The following is a 20,714-nucleotide window of genomic DNA, read 5'->3' on the forward strand; positions in this document are numbered from 1 at the left end:
TGCACACCATCCCACCACCTGCATCTGCAGTGCAGCCCTAATGTCTGTGATTGGAGGAGAGAGGAGACACAGCCCTGTTTTTACCAGACAAGAGCTGAGACTCAGCAAAACGTGACGGGACTCTCATGTTACCGGGCTTGATGAAAATGACCATTTTCTCTGTTAACACAAGCATAAAAAATAAAATTAAGATAAAATGAAAAGAGAGTAATGTGGGGGGAAAATAGGACGTATTATGAGACACACGGTACATGACATTGCAGATCAGCAGTGAAGCAAATCAAAGACTGTCTAATGTAACAGCCTCCTCTCTTTATCTCTGTCACACTATCCTTTCACACACTTAAATTTCAACACAGGAAGGATGTTGTCCTGCAACATCAAATCTGATACTAAACGAGTGAGTATAGTTAGATTGTGGATAACATCATTTGTGGGTGTGAGCACAAAGAGGATTGAGCTCAGCCAGGGAGGCATTTAAAGGGCATGTTGGACATCTCATTCCTTTAAATGAGAAAATGTGGAGACAGTTAAAGGGAGTCACTCTGCAGGTACAGAGGAATGATGCAACCTGAGCTGATAGCATTAAATATTAACCATAATTTTAAACCAGCTGGCATCCCGACTGCCCCTGGGAAACAAGCTGCAAATGTCACACACACACACACACACACACGGTTGCACACATGTCAACACACTCACCATTCACTTATAATTAGGGTCAGTGCCATAGCCAATATACTTTTTACTTACTATGACACGTTTATCTCTCAGCACTGAAACGTAGATCTGTTAACAATCTTTGATTAATTAGGGGTTTTATTTATTTAAAGTAGGACCTATTATGTTTTTCTGAGTTTTCCCTTTCCCTTTCCCTTTTTGTACATGCAAAACATCTAAAATGTTGCAAGGCCTAAAGTACACGCCAAAAGGAGTACATCTGTCAGGGCAACAACCGCTTCACCTAATGCATAAAAAAGGCCTTGTTGGGGATCCAGGCCTTACTTCCTAGACCTATTGATATTAGTATACCTGTCAGCTGGACACCCCCTGCAAGCTTAGCAGGCAGCACAGCACAGCACACAACAACTTAAAATGAAGGCCAGGGATCTCAATTGCCAGGAGAAACCAACTTTGTTTGTTCTGCCGATGGTAAAACCAAATAACTCAATGGCTGGAATTAATTTTTAGCACTGTTCTCTCCATGGTTACAAACATTTTACTGTTGCCTGGCGCTTGAAGGACTGCTTCAAAAACCGCAAATGTTCGACGCTCAATTTCCACAACGGCTTTTTCTGAAGGAAGAGGAAGTTCCCAGTTTATGTAGTCAGGCTTACAACCTGTAAGTATGGATTATTTGTGGATTTGTGATGTTTAACCCGGTCGCCGGTGACCTGATTGTGTTAATGCTAAGTAAATATTTGGCAATATTGATATGCTACATAGCTACCTAGCTAGGATAAATGATTCATAATTCAACCATTCTGTTCCCTTTTCCGTAACTATGAGCACAAAAGTATAATTAATTCAGCTTCTCCAGCATTGTAAACCAGCAAGATGGCTAAGTGGAGATGACTCCATACTTGAAAGCGGTAGTCCAGTTGTCTTTCCATTGATTGATTGTCATGTGAAGTCCACTGCAGACTGTAGGACAAGTTAATTCACACCGCTTCTCTCCATATTTCTGCCATTTCCCTCCATCCAACTGCTTGGCAGTGGGTATTAATTCAACATTTAGGGAAATACACTTATTTAAAGTGTCGAGTTAATGATGAGATTTGTCCAATAAATATGCGACTACAGCAAGAAGCCGGTTAGCTTAGATTAGCTTAGCTTAGCTTAGCTTAGTTTAGCGTGCCTCTGTCTGAAGCCCACCAGCACCTCTAAAACTGGAAAGCTTTAAAATAAAGTATGGGTCATTTACAGGTTTTTTTTCTGTTGATCAGTGAGCATTTTCCATGTCAAATAAACTCAATGAAAAATGAAACACACCCTTCCTCAATAAAAAACAAAAACACACTCAAGATTCAAGTGACCACTTTCTTCTGTTAGTATGTCAGTTCATGACATTATGACTTTTCTCTACTTGTGCTACTGTTGCGTTACATTTTGGCACTCACCATTATCCTGTAATTACCACTTGAGGCCACAGTAGTGCTGTTCAGCTTATGTTACAATGGCCTGCTCTCACATTATTTTAAATCAGAAACTGTTCATTTTAAGATAGTAAAATGATTATATCTTCTAAACTCTATCATGAGTGTTGACATTGTTACTGTAGTTCATCAATGCAACTATGAGCATTATGCTTTTGTGACAGCCATCCCCTTTTCATAGACACTAAATGATATTTTGAATGGATTCTCTTCAGAACTAAAGTAAAAAAACCTTCACTTCATTTACACATTTGGTTGTTTTACATATAAAACTGTGAGTTACATCACCACATTAAGCAATGCAAACCAAAGTGTAGCTGCATTCACATCTGTCAGTGTGGTCCTGCCTAAGGCATACAGAGAGCAAAGTGCTGTAATATTGAACACCTCTGTAGGACCATTATCACATCAGTGTGTCTGCTGGATGACATTGTTAATTCTGGTTGTTTGTTTTTTGCTGATGCATACAGTTGCAAAGACAATAATTAACATGTACTGTAAAATGATTACAACTGTGTCAAGATTTAATGTGAAATAACATCTTTAAGGTGTCACATTAAATGCTGCTGTTTTTGCAGATACAAAGCGTGTGTGGAACAGCAACACTGGCCAATCAGATAGTTTGGTCTCTCAACATTGCAACAGTCCTTTGATAGATATTTTTAGCCTGACTTGACTCTACATTTAAATGTGTCACTATGCAATGTTTATGCTTGGGTTAATACATTTCTTAAAGACATAAACTTGTCAGAGATTCTTCATTTTTTCCTCAAGTTTAATTTATTTCTGGTCTCATAACACACATGTATGTTACTAACCACTTCCAATGGCCCCATGTGTAAGTTTTTCAAAATAAGAACATTGAGAAACAAACAGTTCAAATATGAACCAATCTGCAGTGAACCAGGCCTCTCCCAGCTGTCCACTGGCCTTGTCTGCCCTCCACCTTCAGCTCCTCTTTAATCCCCAAAGCTTCTCTCTCTCTCTATCGCTCTTCCTCTTTCACAGCCTGTTCCCCTTATCTACTCCACCCGCTCTATCACTTTCTCCCTCTTTCCATTCCTCTCCAGACTCGCATGCTTTCCCTGTTGCAAGGGCGTCTCGACAGTGTCACTCACCATGGTGCCAGTGTTAGTGCCTCCCTCGTCCTCTTGCTCTCCTCTCAAACAGTGTGTCCTTCTGGCCTGGGTTTTACAGAATCAGCCCAGTTGAGAGATGACAGAGGGGATGAAAAAAATAAAATAAATGAGAGGAATAGGGAGAAAAGTGAGGCGCTTTTGGAAGTTGTAGACCTCAAGTTACTTTCTGGATAACCAGCAGAAAGACAATGGTGTATTTCTGAATTATCTACTTAAACAATTTATATACGCAGTCTTTATTTTTTGCTATCAGTACCTGAAAACCTATAGACACACAAATGCTGTCTCCATCCAGTCATGTGTTCACTTCATCCTCTTATAGGCTGTTGAAGTGTCAGGTCTACATGTAAACTAAAGACTGGTGCAGTACTGAAATAAATGTCTTTGGTCTCTTTTGAGAGAATATGATCCAACTTTGTCAAACTGCATCTTAAATTGAACAGTTTGCTTTAATCTGTATTTATCCCCAGCTCTTAAAATAGATATTCAAGGTCATTCAAGGTTTCCTCAGCCTTGTCAGGCTTACACAGGCCTGCAATTCTAAATGTGTGTGTGCATCTACTCACCAACCAGGCCAACAGCATACAGCCAAACATGCTCATCATCGTCATGCACATGATGAGCTTTGGCAGAGATTGTCCATCAGGTCAGGCTGTTCAGAAAACATGCAGAATCACTGTGGATGCATGATGAGTGTTTCTTTGTGCACCTTTAGCATATTGCTACACATTTGTTCTACTGGCAGTCAAGGACACCTGGTAAATCTCTCCTCGCCTACTTTGCTAGGAGTCAAATCACTCGTTTCCTCCATCCGCCATCTTTTCTGTCCAGCCCGATTCTCTCAATCCCTCTCTTCTGCCTCTATTTTTAACCAGCTTAGCAGCATTGAAGGCATGAGAGGTTTATTCTCTGCCTTCTCCCTCACTCATTACCTGGCTGCCGATTCACAAAGTCTGTTAATCCCATAATGCTTCAACCGCACAGATCACTGCTAGTTTACAGAAAAGTAACACAGAAAATCACGAGGACAGTCTCCCTTCAAGTATTAGTGCGTTTGTGTTATATTCAACTCTATTTGAACATTCAAAAAATACTTTGGATTAACGTATTGAATCTTGATGTCTCCTTTCTCTACAGTGAGTGCACCAGACAGACTGTGCATTCCCACCATACCAATGTAACACTTCTTCAATCAATACACACAAAGCCATTTGAGAGAGTTACAACTCCAGCTCAATTCCCAGATCATATGTATTGATCCAGATGTTTATATAGTAGGCACCTTAATGTACATTGCAAAGTCAGCAAGGGGTATTACAGCTCAACTAAAAATAGAAAGAACACATTAAAGGGGAATCATGTTCGCAGAAGCCATCTTTAACTGTTCTTAAAACACAGCATGAAAGTCAGAGGTACCACATAGGTTAGAGCAGTGAGAGTTTTCAGTGCTTCTGAAGAGTGAGCTGACCTTTGTGTTAAGTCTTGAATGGCCTTACAGCTTCAAAATACATTGTCAGCAATAAAGTCCTTACACATTCATTGCTTCTTAGAACTCCCCATGTACCTGTGTGATCAGAATACAGGCAGGGTACAGACTGCAGAGTCATGGTGGGCTGCTAGTCGAGCCTCACCTTCATCTGCAGTATACCACAGTCTGGTCTGCACCAGGCTCGGCTCAATCGGGACACCGCTGCACCGCACACACCAATTAATATGGATAAGCTGCAAGACACAAGTGGTTTATACATGTGAGTCAGTGGTGCAGGAAGGTGATGTATGTAATCCTTATATTCTGCATCTGCGCGGCTGCACATTTTGCCTCCTCTGGTGCAGTCTCGCCAGCGCAGGAAATGAATCACAGTGATCTAAAAAAGCTCCTCCGCATGTGCCAGTAGACTTTTCATGGACTGTGTGTACAGGATTGGTGGAAATGCAGCTTAAGATAGAAAGAGATGAGTCAGGCACGAGGAGAGGAGGCAGAGAACAAGTGCCCGCCACTGTATCAGGTGTGCCAGAGCCTCTTGTTAATTTCAGCCTTTAAAATCTAGAGCCCTCATGTGGACATGTGTGGGCACTGCAACTGCAGTCCGTCCGAAATTTTGCACCTCCACACTCCCTTTCATTTACTGATAAATGTTACAAAGTGACAATATTCACTCATAACTAAAGCATTAATTTCCCCCAATATTCAGTATTTTCTGCATTAGACAGTAGAAGATGCTAGTCAGGGCTCTTTGTACTGCTAATCCCTCCTGTACTTTCAGTCCATACTGCTACCACATGGTGAAATGTTGGAATTACAACCGAGGTGAAAAATAACAGATGTTGCAATGAACAAAGAAATGACAAGGTAAGGTTCACTGATTTAATGAGGATCACAATGTAAATGTTTATTGAATTGAATGAGCAATTGTCATTATAACTATGAAAACACAATTAATTAAGATCAAAACAGATTAAAACCAACATCATTCAGCAAGAGAGAAAATAGCTTTTCTCACAAGGCAATTTGATAAAATAAACACCTGCTTGGCACTAACACACATTAAGACACCTTTGAGTTCATGATGGACTAGAATACAAATTCTGACTAAGTATTACTGACCCGTTTAACCCCTCACCCTGATAATGGACAGACATGTCAGTATACTAGCAAGCTCTGTGTCAACCCCAGTTTGAGCTCCATAAAGAACTATTTAATCCTCCAATAGAGAGATGAATTGCACCAGATTTCATGGACATAATCCAGATTTATCCTAATCCATTTGAGCATGCTGTTAGACAAAGTGAATATAAAAAAAAAAAAAAGAAATAGTCACAAAAGTTTACAGTTATTTTGAAGTAAAAGATGACACGAAAAATACAGCACTGTGCCAACTCACTTTTTGAGCAACTGAATGTTGTTTTACTATGGCTTTCAGGATGGATGAATGCAAGTAAAAAAAAAAAAAATCTAATGTCACAGCTAGGTTATAGGCCAGTGCCATCAAGTTCAATCACTCACCAGCTCCTTTTTTTATTTGCTACCTCCTGAGCTGAGCTGAGCTGAGTCATTGAAATTTCACAAAGAAGGCAAAGGCTGGACGCAGAAATCATAACAAAAAAATAAAGCGTAAAAAAACAAACAAACAATAAAAAATCAAACACAAACATTAACACAACCCCCCCCCCCCCCCCCCCCCCCCCCAGTTTACATCCCGATGTCGTCACGGTCTGTGGGTCTCGTCTTGGTGCTGCCTGATTAACTGCAGCTAAAAGCTTCTTCACAGAGGGCGCCTGTTTTACACCGACATCACGCCACCTGGGTTTGGAAACCAACAGCAGCAGACAGATACAACTAGAAAGAGGTAACATGTAACACCCACTTATTGTGCTTCTGCTAACCAACCCATAACGTGTGTGACAGCTCCACATTGAATAATGCAAAGCAGTTTACTGTTCACCAAACAAGGAACCGTTTCACGCTCTTGTCATGCAACAGTGCACACAAAACATATTCATGTCCTGACTATGATGTTACATTCAACATAATATGGTATTTAAAACAACCTTGTCTATGATTTATCTGCAGTTTAAGAAAAATAATGTCATTATATTCCTATAGCTGTAGGGTGCAGTTGAGCATATAGTAGCTACATTAGCAATATTTTGTATCTTGCTGGCTTAAGCTTGATCAGGGCTTAAAAATTGTTGATTTCTCAAAAGAGCAACACGCAATTCAACCAGATTATTTCATAGGACAGACTATCTATCTATAAATATTTTTAAACAAGAAAAAGGCAAAACAGAACTCAGCAGCTCTGCAGTGGATGAACTTGAAAATTTACAGCTAAGCCTCAAATGTTCACATTCACAAGTTTTCACTCTCCTATGACAGATCTCACTCTATGAGCAGAAATGAGCACTCACTCAGTCTCACATGCACACATATTTACACACATCCTCTGTGGTTTCTCACGCCCCTCTCATCACACAAACATGGCTGGAGACACAAAGCTGTCCCCACGGTTGACATAGGGGCCCCGGTATTCATCCTGGGGGTCACTGTCTGTGCGCACGTAGGGAGGCGGGACCTCGTTGTTTCCGGGATCATCCCAGCCAGAGGGGGCAGCAGAGTAATAATGGTCCCTCTCCTCGTCGTCATGGTAGGCATCCAGGTCCTGCCAAGACATAAGGCAACAGTAAAGATCTCATCACTCATGTATCGTAATCGGGCCACAAAAGAACACGGCACCTTGTTTTCAGCAGTACCAGAGAATAAACTGTTACTGTGTGCTCAGTGTATTATTAGCAGTACTCAAATGGGCACAGTGACACACACCATCAACCAAAATTTTTATTAAAATCCAATCATGAGATCAGCCTGGTTCCAGACCTCTGAATCACTGCCCAAAAATAGAGTGGTGAAAAAATGGCCGCATATCAGGCTCATCTTAGATACTCCTCCGTGAATGAGAGTGCAGCTCATCCACCTGATTTCATTCTCGGGGGTGGGAAGATAAAATGATATAATAACACAAATAAATAATTCATCTGTGAATTCACATATCGACTACAGTCAAAATAATTTTCCACAATTTGCAACAAGCAAAGTGTTAATTAAACACTGCATTATATTGAAATTGTTTATACATTCTGTGTTACATTATATTCTAAGACGTTCTCTCTGTCAGTAGAACAAACTTTCTGCCGCACATACCGTGTACCAACAGACCCACTAATGGACCCAGCAGTGTTAAAGAGATTGTAATGAATGAATAAAAACCAGAAACAACCTCAGACGACGCCCTAATGAAGGTGACATGAATGAAGCAAGGTGCACTGGAAAATAGTGATGTGATGTATTTCCTTTTTCTAGAACTTTTTCTAGAAGTTCATACTTGTCTACGCCGTGTTCTGTTTGTGTCTCAAAGTCAGAGAGAAAAAAAAAAAAACAATAATGGAAAAAAAAAAGTTGCAGTGATCCAAATTTATATCAGCTTTGCAGTTTCAATCACTGTGTATCTTTACCGTGACTGGCTCAGCACTCTGGGTACTGTGGTAATCCTCCTGCAGAGTCCTCGATCTGTCCTCAACCACTGGGGCATAGCTTGCGTTCCCCTGCTGAGGACACACACATGACTCAGTATATTTCAGGGGACAGAATCAAATCTGATGGCTCTGCTCACAGTTTTTCACAATCTGACATCACAATTTAGTCAATGATACTGTTATCCTTATTACAGGCATTTGTCGATGCTGACTCACCCCGTTAGTGGAGCTGTCGGTCTTCTTAGGGGGAGGGGGCTTGTACTTGGGTGGACCACTGAAACACAAAAACACACAGCTGTCATGTTTAGTGAGTCACAAAAAGAGGAGACACGCTGCGTGGCATTACATCTAATGGAGCGATTTGCAAATAACACACAGAACAAACATCTGAGCATGAAAAAAAAACAACAGTGAACTGAACTGTAGAGTCATCCACACTCACTCAGTCAAACAGATACTCACTCTCCATTGAGTTGGTTGTTGCGGTGTTTGCGGTACATGGCGATGGCTGTTCCAATGATGGCCAGCAGTATAATGACTCCAATGATGGCTCCTATGATGCTGCCTGTAGTAGGACCTTTCTCTGGAAGACGAGTACCTGGTAAAAGAAGAGGGGAAAGAAAGAGAGAAAACACAACATCAATGAAGTGGACATGATTTCCTCGTTTGGCTGAGAGGGACTGCTAAAATCTATTCCATAAGAAATTTTATTTAACACAACGCTTCGTGACCTTTTTGCCTTGTGAGCCCCCAAGATAAAGCCGTGTCTACTCAAGCTCTTTGTCACTGGCTGTGTGTGTCAGTGAGCTGCGAGCAGTGATAGAAATTGTTACATTTAACTGACTTTTAGAAACCACAGAAGAAAAAACTATGTAGTATTTTACATGAAAAAGCAATAGTTAAAGGAATAGTTTGACATTTTGGGAAATATGCTTATTCCCTGTCTGTCTGTCTAAAGGTAACAAAATCATCCTACCAGCCCCCTAAAGCTCAGTACTTAAAATGTTACATCTCATTTGTTTGATTCATACAAAAATCTAAATGAAAAAGCAACAATTAGCTTTTTGTCTATGCCAGACTACTTGTTGGCTGAGACCAATAACTTCCAGCTCGGATCCAATAAAACCGATTTAAGAGCAGTATTGATCTTCACAGATTTCTTTCTATTTCTTTAAAATAAGAAGAAGGCTGTGGGATGCAGCTGAGAGCTTTGAGAACAGCAAAGTAAGTGAGCCTTGAGTTCAGATTGTTTATCATGCTAGCATATTGCCAAGCTTTAGAATGAAACTGGACAATCAAACTAAATAAAAGTTTGGGGGAAAAAAAAAAACCTTTTTGTGAAACAAAATTATGTTTTAACATCTTCCCTGTCAACTGCTTAGATTTATTTTGAGGCCACATTAAGAAGTCCTGCCCTCTAAGTTGGGAACCACTAATTTAACAAACGTTAACAGAAGTCACAATCAGTACAAGAGTGTAGGTCAGATAATTGAAGTTGCTGCACTCTGTAAGACCCGTGACTAAGAGTGGCTTCATAATGAAAAAAATAAAGACGCTCAGCAAAGAAGTAAGTGTGTGTGTGTGTGTGTGTGTGTGTGTGTGTGTGTGTGTGTGTGTGTGTGCAGAAAGGGTCTTGATTAGAGTGTCGAGTCACATGGGTGATTAAGATGAACCAGAGGAATCATGCAGAGGTTCCACTAATGAACCATGACCACACTGAATGTGAACCGAACGCAGACACACACACACAACGCACGCACGCAAGCACACACACGTGTGTTTACTGAAGGTGCAACCAGGCTCATTATCCCCCCCGTATTCCCAGGGGATTATGCTAATGAGGGGTGGTAAAGGGCAGAGAGGATCTGAAGCTCATTTGATGAGAACAAACCCTGGTCCTAGTAATTGGAAGGGTCATGATTGAATGTTGTTAGTCCCCTAATTACAATTCTCCTCTAACAATAGACTGCTTTGAATATCTCTTAAAATAATTTTCATTCTTTCACACACACAAAAGTGTCCTAATGATCATCTCTGTTCCCTTCCACACATCACCACCCAGTACATTATCTCTTACTGCTGATCGCACATGATCTCCCCTTTACACTCGCGTTGGTTGTCCTCTCGCTTTTACGTTTTTCACTGTGCTAATTCATTTATAAAGCCTGTACTTGTAGGTGTCTGTGTGCCGCCTGCACAATGGACATATGAACATTAGTTGTTTTTTTAGTTTTTTTTATTATCATGTTATTGTTAGAATTTGGTTTTTTTTTTGATACATGGGAGAGTAAAATAAAACATGGGAATGAGAAAACGAAAGATAAAAAAAAAAAAGAAGCACAATATGCACCTTAATCTGCTGAGTCACAACAATAATCACAAAGCTTTGCGACTCGTTAAAGATGAAACAAAATGGTTCCCTGGATATAATGAAGAGAAAATCTTCGTTTGATAGGGTGAACCGAGTTAATTATGTTCTTGGATTTAGTCTGTGGGGTACAAATAAGTTTTCCATTGTTTTTTCCCTTTGCGGAAAAGTTACATTCCTCTTATCTTGGGAACAAAACCAACATGTGGTGCCCTCATTGCATCTAAAGTAGTTTTATGCCTCTGTAAGGACGCAAACCGCCATGGCACTCATTCACAATATGTGTTTCATTTATTTATTATGCGTTTCATTCTCAAGATTCAAATCAAACAGGAATTTTCAACGCCTTTCTAGTACCTTAAGAACTACTTTCACTTTGTTAGTAAGACACAAGCTGCATAAACTGATAAAGGAACAAAAATAATTTTGAATTTGATTCATGTAGAACAGGCTGTATTTTATGTTTTAGTAGTAGCAGTATAAATATATAGTGAAATGCATTTTAATTATTTTTTAAGGAATACTTGATTTAATTTTATATTAGTGCTGTGATATGAGAATATATATTCTCTGGGATACTGGTTAGTATATTACATTACTAAGTTCTCTTCTTAAAGGCTGCACTACAGTAAACTGATACGATTCTCTACATTTTAATTGTAATCAACAATAATATCCGAAATATAAAATTCAAATCATTTATTTAGTCAAAATCTGTTTTATTTTGTCAGTATCAACCAACATAAAATTTATTGCAAAAATGCAATGAATAGTTTGTAGAATATCTGTATTAAAATAGATGAGAGCAAGCAGCTATTATGTGGCAGAGGAAATTCAGGCTGAGCTGCAGGAAATTAAAAATAATTATTCATGCAACAACCTGAATCTTAAAAGTGTCTAACCGAGCTTGTAAAACTCAGCCATAAAACATAATCTTTGGGGTCTAAAAGTACAAAAAAGATGAACTTTAAAATGAGCTACGCTAAATAATTAGTCAGATTCTTTACAAGGACTGTCATGAAGGAGAGTGCAGAATGTTTTACTGTGGCATTTACAAAGTCACAATGGTCCTACAGTGGGGGTGTTTTTCATTTTCCATTAAATAATTTAGTGGGAATGGAGAGATGATTTGCAGAGAAAAACACACGAACAAAAGGCCAGGGTGCCTTCATAAAATATCAAACTATATACAGACTGGACGTGCCTTATGAGCTGACATTCAGGCTTCATCCAACTGGTGAAACTGAAACTTGGCATCAGATGCATCACATCTATTCACATACAGTGAAATCGACTTCCTGTAACACGAGCCAATTGCCACATGGTGGTGCTGTGTCACTTCAATAGCACAGCACCGAACAGCCACAGGGCACTTAAATCCTCATCCTGATACCTGCCTTGTCTTTCGAGTGTTTTGTGTTCTTGCTTCCTCATTTCAGTGCCGCGTCTGTTTATCATCACACCTCCTTCCTCCATTTTGGCTCCTGGGATTTTTTTTTGAAGTGCTATAGGGTCCCCACCACCACCCCCTCCCCTTATCTCACTGGCGTCATTATCCAACAAATGCCATTTTCACTCAGCAGGTTTCAGGTAGAAAGCTGTTCTTTCCTCTCAGATAACCTCTGATAGAGAAGAGAGAGCTGCGGGAAAAAAGGCCAATTTTGAGGATTGAGGTGCAGTTCTTGTGTGTGAATGACTTGACTCGAGAGCATGCCCTCTGTGTTGGCCCTGGACACCAGCCATGTCTTGCACTAATGAAATATCCCAGACGGAGTGAGAGAGAGAGAAGAGTGTGTGTGTGTGTGTGTGTGTGTGTGTGTGTGTGTGTGTGCGTGTGCGTGTGCGTGTACTGTACATCTGCTGGGCCTGTTTAAAGCTCTTTGGCAAGGACACACAACCAGGCACACATTTATCCACATATACAGAGTACATTAATATGGTACATACACCCATGCAAACCCAGAATACACACCAGTGTATGCAAACACAAGCAAAAGGCATTGTATCAAAGGAGCAGCTGGCTTCCTGTGCTGTATCCTCGTCACTCAGTCTGACATATTTACACAAACACGCTGGTCTGCAGTGTGCCCTTTGCCCCGCTGCCTTTCCTCTCCAGACATACATCACATGCGTGCACAAAGATACACATATTTAAATATAAAAAGAGACAAGCGCACATACAGAATAACACCAAATTTATTTCAGTGGAGAGGAGCCCCGAGGCAGAGAGCAGTTCTCTATATTCCAACTCAACCGTGTCGTGTTTTTCCTTTACTGTGAATAAGATGGTCCACAGTTCAAACTCAACTAAAGGTCAGCTCCATTCCTGTGAGCAGATCAATGCAGGGACCATCCAGTCAGATACACATGTACGCCTTCCTATACGTGAGCCCTCCATCACTCGCCCTTGCCTGCATGGCCAGCCAGTCATCCATAGACCAACGTTCTCCCACGGGGGAACAGGAGAGGAAGGGGAGGATGGGAGTAGGAGTGAGGGAAGAGGAGATGAGGCTGGATGGTTGGCTGAAAGTGTCTGAAATTACCGCAGAACCACTTCAGCAAGTTGAAAATACCACCGGAATCTCTTGAGCTTTAGGATGCATGGCTGAATCCTGGCCACAGATCTGCAGCCGGTGGCTAGAGTTTTTTCAGTTTCACCTCTACTCTCTTCATTTCTCTCTCAAAATACTTTTAGGGGGGGGGGGTGTTCAGGAGACAGATCAGCAGCACTCCTTTAAAACCTCGCCGCATATGAGTCACTGACGGGGAAGCTGAAACGAGGGGAGAGTACTCTACGAAAAAGGAAATGAGTCAAGGATAGACGATGGGGTCCTAACAGTGGAGTTGGGGGTTGGGGGGTTGGGGGCGACATTGAGAAGCGAGGAGGTGAGAGGAGAAGAATAAAAAAAAAAAGAAAGATAAAAACAGGAAACCAGGGAGAGGCAGCAGGAAGAGACAAGTTAGATGAAGGCTATGATTAAGAGGCTGGCTTCAGATAAGTACAGAGGGATTTCCCGGCTGCTGCCTGCAACTGGCTGATCACACACTGAGAGGATGAAGGAGAGAGTGGGAAGACAAAGATCTCACATCCCTTTCTTTTTCCACTCAGTCCCTTGTTCTCTATTCCTATGTGTTTACTCCTATCCCTGAAGGGATTAAGGTTAACATGCTGGCCTATCCTCAGCTTCCCCGCACAGGCCGGGCTTTTGCTGCATTTATCTCTGCCTCCTCCCCTCTCGTCCACTTCCATCCATCCCTCCTTCACTCCCATCATCCCTCTTTCCTGTCATCCTGCTCCATCTCTGGTGTAATTTGGGATTCACTTGTTTGGCCCGGTAATACAACAGCACAAATCTGCAGCGTCTCCCCCTGCATCTCTTATCTCCTGTGCCTAATGAGTAGAGATAAGCCTGTTTTTATTACCCTCCCTGACCTCTTCGGAAAAACCTTGCACACACAGGCACACACAGCATTTGCACACACCTACACAAGATTTTATTGCACTGAAAGCCTACTAATCAATGTTGAAATCGGAAATTCTCATCTTTTCCAGAGTCCCACAGATCCACTGGAGAAAAGGTTCAGATATACATGTGGTTGGCCTTGGCTTAAAAGATTAGCAAGCCACTGGTCACCAGAAAAAAACAATCCTACTGTAGCTGATGATCAAATTCATTCCTAATGGGTTAGCTTGACTTTTTAAAAGGGACAGTTGACCAAAATATCCCAAGCCTGAGGAGTGCTGTTGGCTCAGCGGGCTGTAGCCTTGGCCATGTGGCGGTGACGTTGTGGGATTGTCCTGCTTGTGAATTTTCACTGTGTGTAGTCTTCCCCCCATTTTCTGCCTCACATCTTCCAAGTCACTCTCCAGTATGCTTTTCAGTAAAGTGAGAAATGTCTATTTAATTATATAAATCCACTGCGTTTGATCACACCACCAACATTAATGTCTTTGAAGGAGCAAACATTTTTTTGATTTAGAATTCTCTTTTAATATCAGCAAGATTTTCTTTGTTGTTTTTAAGATGTCAGTGGAAAGTTAAGTTTCAGCAAAGGTTTGCCCTTTAATGCAAACTTTGAATGTAACGAGAAAAACTGGTTTCAGCTGAAATCCGAGTCTTTTGAACTCAGCTGAGATACAGGCTACGGTACCGCCCAGCATAGAAAAACACAAGGCTACCACAGACACAGCAGAGTGCCTGGAGATGAGATTAGGACCGAATGAATTGATGGCCTCTGAGAGAGATTAAGATAAAGAACAGTACATGTAATCTCATTGCTCTCTAAGAGAAAAGAGAAATCCTAGCCTTTAGATTCTGAGGTTAACTTGGTATAACACACACACACCCTATCTATCTATTGACGTATTCACTCAGGTTGAGCTGCGTGTACACCTGGTAATACAGTAACCCAGTTATCAACAGCATAGATAACTGGACAGAATTTAGTGAGGGGACGACAAGAAGAGAGAGTGGCTGAAAGTGGCCAGAAGAAAGAAAGAGAAAAAGCAAAGCTAGAAATAAATAGAGCTAAGTAAAGCCTGTGGCTAAACTGACAGGAAACATACATGAACACACACACACATCTACACCTACGCACACTCACTTAAATTATTCACAATCAATGCAAGTGCCACAGTGCTGAGTGCTGCACCTACCTCTGACATTAATTTTATGGCAGTTGAAGACCTGCTACACCCACTACCACAATCACTGTCGCCATCATTGTCATTTACTATTCACTGCACTTATGATGCCATTACAATTCATTTCAGCAGAAAACAAATCGGATCCAAATTGATTGTGCTCATTCGGACAACATGACCAGCTCAACGGCGACCAATTTGACTGAGGGAAACGCTGACTGAAATGTTTGTGTGGGTTTGTGTACTCGATGCTGTTGCCAGGGTTTTTGGTCTGGGCAGATCAGTGATGCTGGTCATTTCTAATCTACTGTGATTCCAGAGCTCAGCCTCGTTCATTTCAACTGTCTGAGGATTAAATTTATGTCACTGACACTGCAACTTCATGTGTACGTGCGCGCGCGCGCGCGCGCACACACACACACACACACACACACACACACACACAGACAGAAATAGAGGTATAATTTCTTCACCCATTTTTGAGAAAAGCAAGCTGTCAGGTAACAACTGTGGACCTCTGTTTACTTTTACAAAATCATTGCTGACAGGAAAAGGTACATAATTCTACTTTTAACAAGCTTTAGCTACAAGCAAATGATGTTGTGAATCAGTGAATCACAAAATCTTTATTTAAATAGAAAGTTGGGTTTATTGAAATAAAATAGGCTACAAGGTAAATTTCCATTCAGTTCTTGGTCTGTGAAGCCTGAGGGTAATTTTATGAGCTTCATTAATAATTTAGCTGGGTGTGCAGTTAAGTGATTTCAGCTAGTCTTTACATTGTTATGTTATTATGCAAATGATAACTGAATAGTTCAAATAATATTGTAGGATCATGATATGGTTGTTCTATTGAAATGCCAGGAGGATATCACCCTCAGGTCTTTACTCGGAAAACCAGCAGGGTTCATCTCCCATTGCCTTCTCGCACATGAAATGGCACCTGAGAGAGTGAAAATGTCAGTTGTTTTTCCTGCTTTGTCGAGCTTGTCCACAGATGAACTCATTAAGAAAATAATTGAAGCTGGAATACAAATGAATGAAGAAACGGAAAGGAAAATCCAGGGCTAAGTAACTGGGCCTTCATGCTACTGTTAGCTAGCTAGCTAACTCTTACAAGCCTAACTCAGGCTACTATAACGTAATGGTAGCTAGCTAACTACATCAAACACGTTATGGCTCCTTAGATAACCTACACTCTTATTAGCTTCAGAGTGATTTTAGTCTTTTAATCAAGTAACTTTCAGTGAAGCAGAGTAAAACACTTCCACTTGCCATCATCACTACTCCCCATTTCATTTTATTTATTTGTATTTACTGTTTGCATTGGTGCTCCCTCTTGGAGCCCCTGCGGACTTGGATAGTGCAACCCAAGGGAAGATGAATGGAACGCTTAGTGTTGTGCAAGTATCACCAGAAAGGATTTTTTTGCCCCCTTGAACTCAAGTCACCTGTCAATGCTCTAGTCAGATATGTGGCTTACACTGAAAGTGAGAAATACATGTTGACACACTAATCATCAGTAAATGACTGTTAATGGTGGCTGTGCAGAGGCACAAAAGTAAACATGAAAATAAGTCTGCACAAAGTGTCAGGATAAATGGATGTGTTAAACTGTGTGTTTTGCATTTAAAACTGATTAATGAACAGCTCACAAAGCCTCATGTTGAAACGCTGCAGGAATTGAATCTAACCCTGCATGTGAGTCATTTACATTTTATAAGTGTTACTTACTAAACTTGTTATGTTCTATGTGTGAAACCAAGTTGGAAAATGAAGTTTTGTTGCGTCTAAGTTATTAGCGAGTGACTCCTTTGCCCTTATGTTTCAGCTTAATGTTGAAAACTGCTTTTTATCATGTGCAACATGGAACTTGTTAAGGGCAAATCAGTTCTAGCAGAACAATACATTGATTATCAAAATATCATAAAGCAGGAGGAACTCTGCCAGGAAAATCCAAGTTGGTTTCCCCTTTTATTAGCCTATTATCATTATCCTGTCTACTATTTAATTTTTATTTTATTTATTTCAATTCATGTTTCGCATGCATTGGATAAAAAATAAAACAATATATTGTTTGAAATGCTCTGAAAAGGGATTGGTTTGGATGTAAAATGTTGATTTTGTTCATACATAGAAAGTAATTGTTTGTCATTTAAATAGATTGTGGTGAATAACTGTAAATGTTTTTGTCTCTGAATTTAAGAGCATATTTTTGCTGCATAAAGGTGTAAAATGTCGGTCCAGCTGGACTCATTTGGTACCAATTAGGTTTCCAGTGGGTACATTTTTGAACCAGGACATAAAGGTTAATTTTTGTCTCTCGGGGTGCAGAAATGTTCTTTTCGAAGTACAGACAAGAAGGTACAAGAAGGTACAAAAATGTACCTTTGTTCAAAGGCTGCAGCAACAAAGCATTTGCACCCTTATAGGTCCATTCCTGTACCTTGATTTCTTAGTGTGTACAGTGAGTGTGCATGCGAGAGTGTATGCAAGTGTGTGCGCGCGCATTTTGACATTTTAAAAAGCTGTGTGGTGGTAATATGAAAACTCTGTGTGTGTGTGTGTGTGTGTGTGTGTGTGTGTGTGACGCTGCTCTCCCTCTCCGGGGAGACAGTGTGTTCCCTGCCACAGTGCATCAAAGCACACTCAGTTGCCTTGGGAGAAGGCAGGGACTCTCTCTCCCTCTCTCACTCCATCTCTTCCCTCCTCTCTCTCTCCATGCCACCATCATCCCCTCTCCTCCATCTCCCTCTCCTTCTTTCTCTCTCTGACAAGGTCGCTGTTCGCCTCTTGCCGTCTCCCTGTCAATATTTACAGTCCACTTTACACTGGCACTGAGGTGGTTGGCTGCAGCCAGCAGAGAAAGCGGGGTGGCATTAGCCAAATGTAGCTGTCCACTCAGGACATGAATAATCTGTTGTTCTACAAGCACTCTGTTTCTCCTTCTTTCTCTCTCTCTCTCTCTCTCTCACACTCACACACACACACACACACACACACACACACAGAAGGGTAGGAGGTAACAGGTAGAGCTGGAAAAAGCAAGCAGATACTTAACAGAAGAGGTACAAGTGCTCAAAAAGCACAGGTCAGCTCGTCATCACATCTATAAGAGCACATGAAAGTTCTCCACCAATTTTAGCACTTTCAAATATCAAACACATTAAACTAATTATGATACATTACACCACTGCCAGAGTGGTGATATTAAAATGCTGCATGTTGTATATTCAATTTTGCAACAATCACAAAAAAATCATCATATAATCCCAATACTACTGCAATGATATATATATATATATATATATAATAAATCATAAAATTAATTTTTCCCTCGTCTTGAAACGTTTAAGGATTCAACATTTACAAAAATACTTAGACGTATTCAAAAATACGCTTATTTGCTTTCATGCTGAGAGTTAGAAGAAAAGATCAATACCAGTGTCATGTTTGTATTAGCATAGTTTAGCATAAAGACTTAGAGCAGCGGGAAAGTCTGGCTCCGTCTTAAAAATAAAACTAAATCTGACTTCAGCTCTAAAACTCACTTATTAACACGTTGCGTCCCATTTGTTTAATCTGTGCAAAACCAGACATGACAGGAAATAGCTATAACATGTAACTCACCGTTAAAACCCAAACAGTCATTTTAAGTTTAAAGACAAAGTCAAACAAGATATAAAGTGTTAATTATTAAGCTTCAGATGAATTTTTGAAGCCAGTCTAGCTGTTTCCCCCTGCTTCTCTATGCTAATCACATCTTGGCTCTATAGCTCCAGACTACTGTTTCATCTTGGCTCTGCAAGAAAGTGAATAAGCTTTACACCTGGAAGAGTGAAAGTGAGAAATTCAAAAGGTCTTTTAAATAGCAGCAGGTGTCCTACATTTTTACTAAGAATATATGTTTGTATACACATGAAAGTCATCGGGTTGTTATGGTTACAGAGGTAACGATAGCAGCTGCAATGGAAAGTGACTTTGAGAAGGTAATCTAACAACCCTGTGTTAATACTGTAACTTACAATAAATGTTGCAATCTGTTTCTTTTACCTCACGATGCCTTCAAGCTTCCCATCCGTCTTTCTCGCCCTGATTTTTCCGCTCTCCTCACCCCACCCCACCCCACCCACAGCTCTCTCTTCCCCTCCACTAGTGTCACTGCGGCCTTCAGGCCAGGCAGTCAGGAGCAGCTGGTATGTTTACCTGACCTCCTAACCACTGCTAACCTCTGGCTAGAAGGGACTCTCACCTCATTACCCACCACTCAGCCACACATACAACCTCAAACTCTGCTATCCTCTTAGATTTCTCCCCCACAGCCAGGATGTTGCACTGTAATAGCCTCCGTGTACTGCAATCTTTTCAGCTGCCTGCTGTGCAAAAATGTTAGATATAATGAGAAGGAAGGGGGGAAAAATAACATCTAGGACTTGGCTACCGCTCCTTTTCCTCCCTCCCTCCCTCCCTCTCTAAAGTGAGGAGAGTCAGTTCGCTCGTTCCTCTCAACTCTTGCCGACTCACATGAGAGTGCTCTTCATGTCGCCCTCCTACCAAGTTCCTCACACAGACTGTCAGACAGGAAACAACGCACAGAGAAAGAGACAGAGATGGAGAGGGAAGGAAGGCAGTGTAGAACATATAGGAGAGAACATAGAGAACTGAGTGAACAGAACATTCAGGCTGGAGGGTGGAGAAGTAGACGTTGAAGATGTGCAGGAAGGATAGGAATCCAAGAAAAACAGAAAAAGTATGAGTGGCACGCGAAAAGTTGAAAATGTCCCACTCTATCAGCGAGATAACATAAAACTAATGATCCCTGTGCAGGATTTGTTGTGGGTTTTTTGTTGGGATAATGATTTCCTTTCATGTGTTGTTTACTGTGGTCGTATCTGCTGTATTGTTGACCGCAAAGTAGGCAGCCTAAAAAGAGCCTTGCACAGGGTCCTGAGAGTGCCATTGCTGTAATAGTCCCCATTTCTCCCTCAAACTGCCTCTCATCAGCTACTGATTGATGACACACAGAGCCATAATGGCCCTGCACGTTATCCACATTCATTCACTTCCCTCTTCATCCCATGCCCCTGGAGAGAAACCACAACAATGCGAGCTGTCGAGACACCCAAAAACTACGCTCTCGCTGAACTCAAATTCAAACGCTCATTAAGAAAGACGTTTCCTCCATTGCCATTCAGTTATGCATTGCCACCGGGAGCCGGTGGACAGGGACAATAGAATACAGAAGGGATGGAAAGGTGGAGAAGAAGGCATACAAAGTACAATTTATCTGTATGGGAATAAAGAATGGTTTCATTAGTTTTTAAATGCGGTTGATTGGCTGCTTGAGATGGAGTACTGGTGATTTATGCATCGGT

At 41.0% G+C, this 20,714-nt stretch overlaps 1 protein-coding gene across 2 annotated transcripts in view; it reads right to left on the minus strand.

Annotated features, from left to right (window-relative positions):
- Window positions 1–6,465: 6,465 nt before the first annotated feature.
- The window catches only part of si:ch73-22o12.1 (nectin-2), a 76,467-nt gene continuing 62,218 nt past the window's right edge, over window positions 6,466–20,714 (minus strand). The window contains exons 7-10 of one of the 2 annotated variants that reach the window (XM_023429905.2): window positions 8,789–8,924; window positions 8,543–8,600; window positions 8,306–8,395; window positions 6,466–7,455 (exon numbers count right to left, since the gene is read on the minus strand). In XM_023429905.2, the coding sequence (XP_023285673.1) occupies window positions 7,264–7,455; window positions 8,306–8,395; window positions 8,543–8,600; window positions 8,789–8,924 (476 nt within the window). In that variant the 3' untranslated portion in view covers window positions 6,466–7,263. Of the gene's footprint in view, window positions 7,456–8,305; window positions 8,399–8,542; window positions 8,601–8,788; window positions 8,925–20,714 lie in introns of both variants that reach the window. The other variant, XM_023429904.2, reaches the window with a different exon arrangement.

Source organism: Seriola lalandi, unplaced genomic scaffold, assembly GCF_002814215.2.
Source record: "Seriola lalandi dorsalis isolate HSWRI2012SDOR001 ecotype SW California unplaced genomic scaffold, Sedor1 jcf7180002054900, whole genome shotgun sequence".
Taxonomy (NCBI): Eukaryota; Metazoa; Chordata; class Actinopteri; order Carangiformes; family Carangidae; genus Seriola; species Seriola lalandi.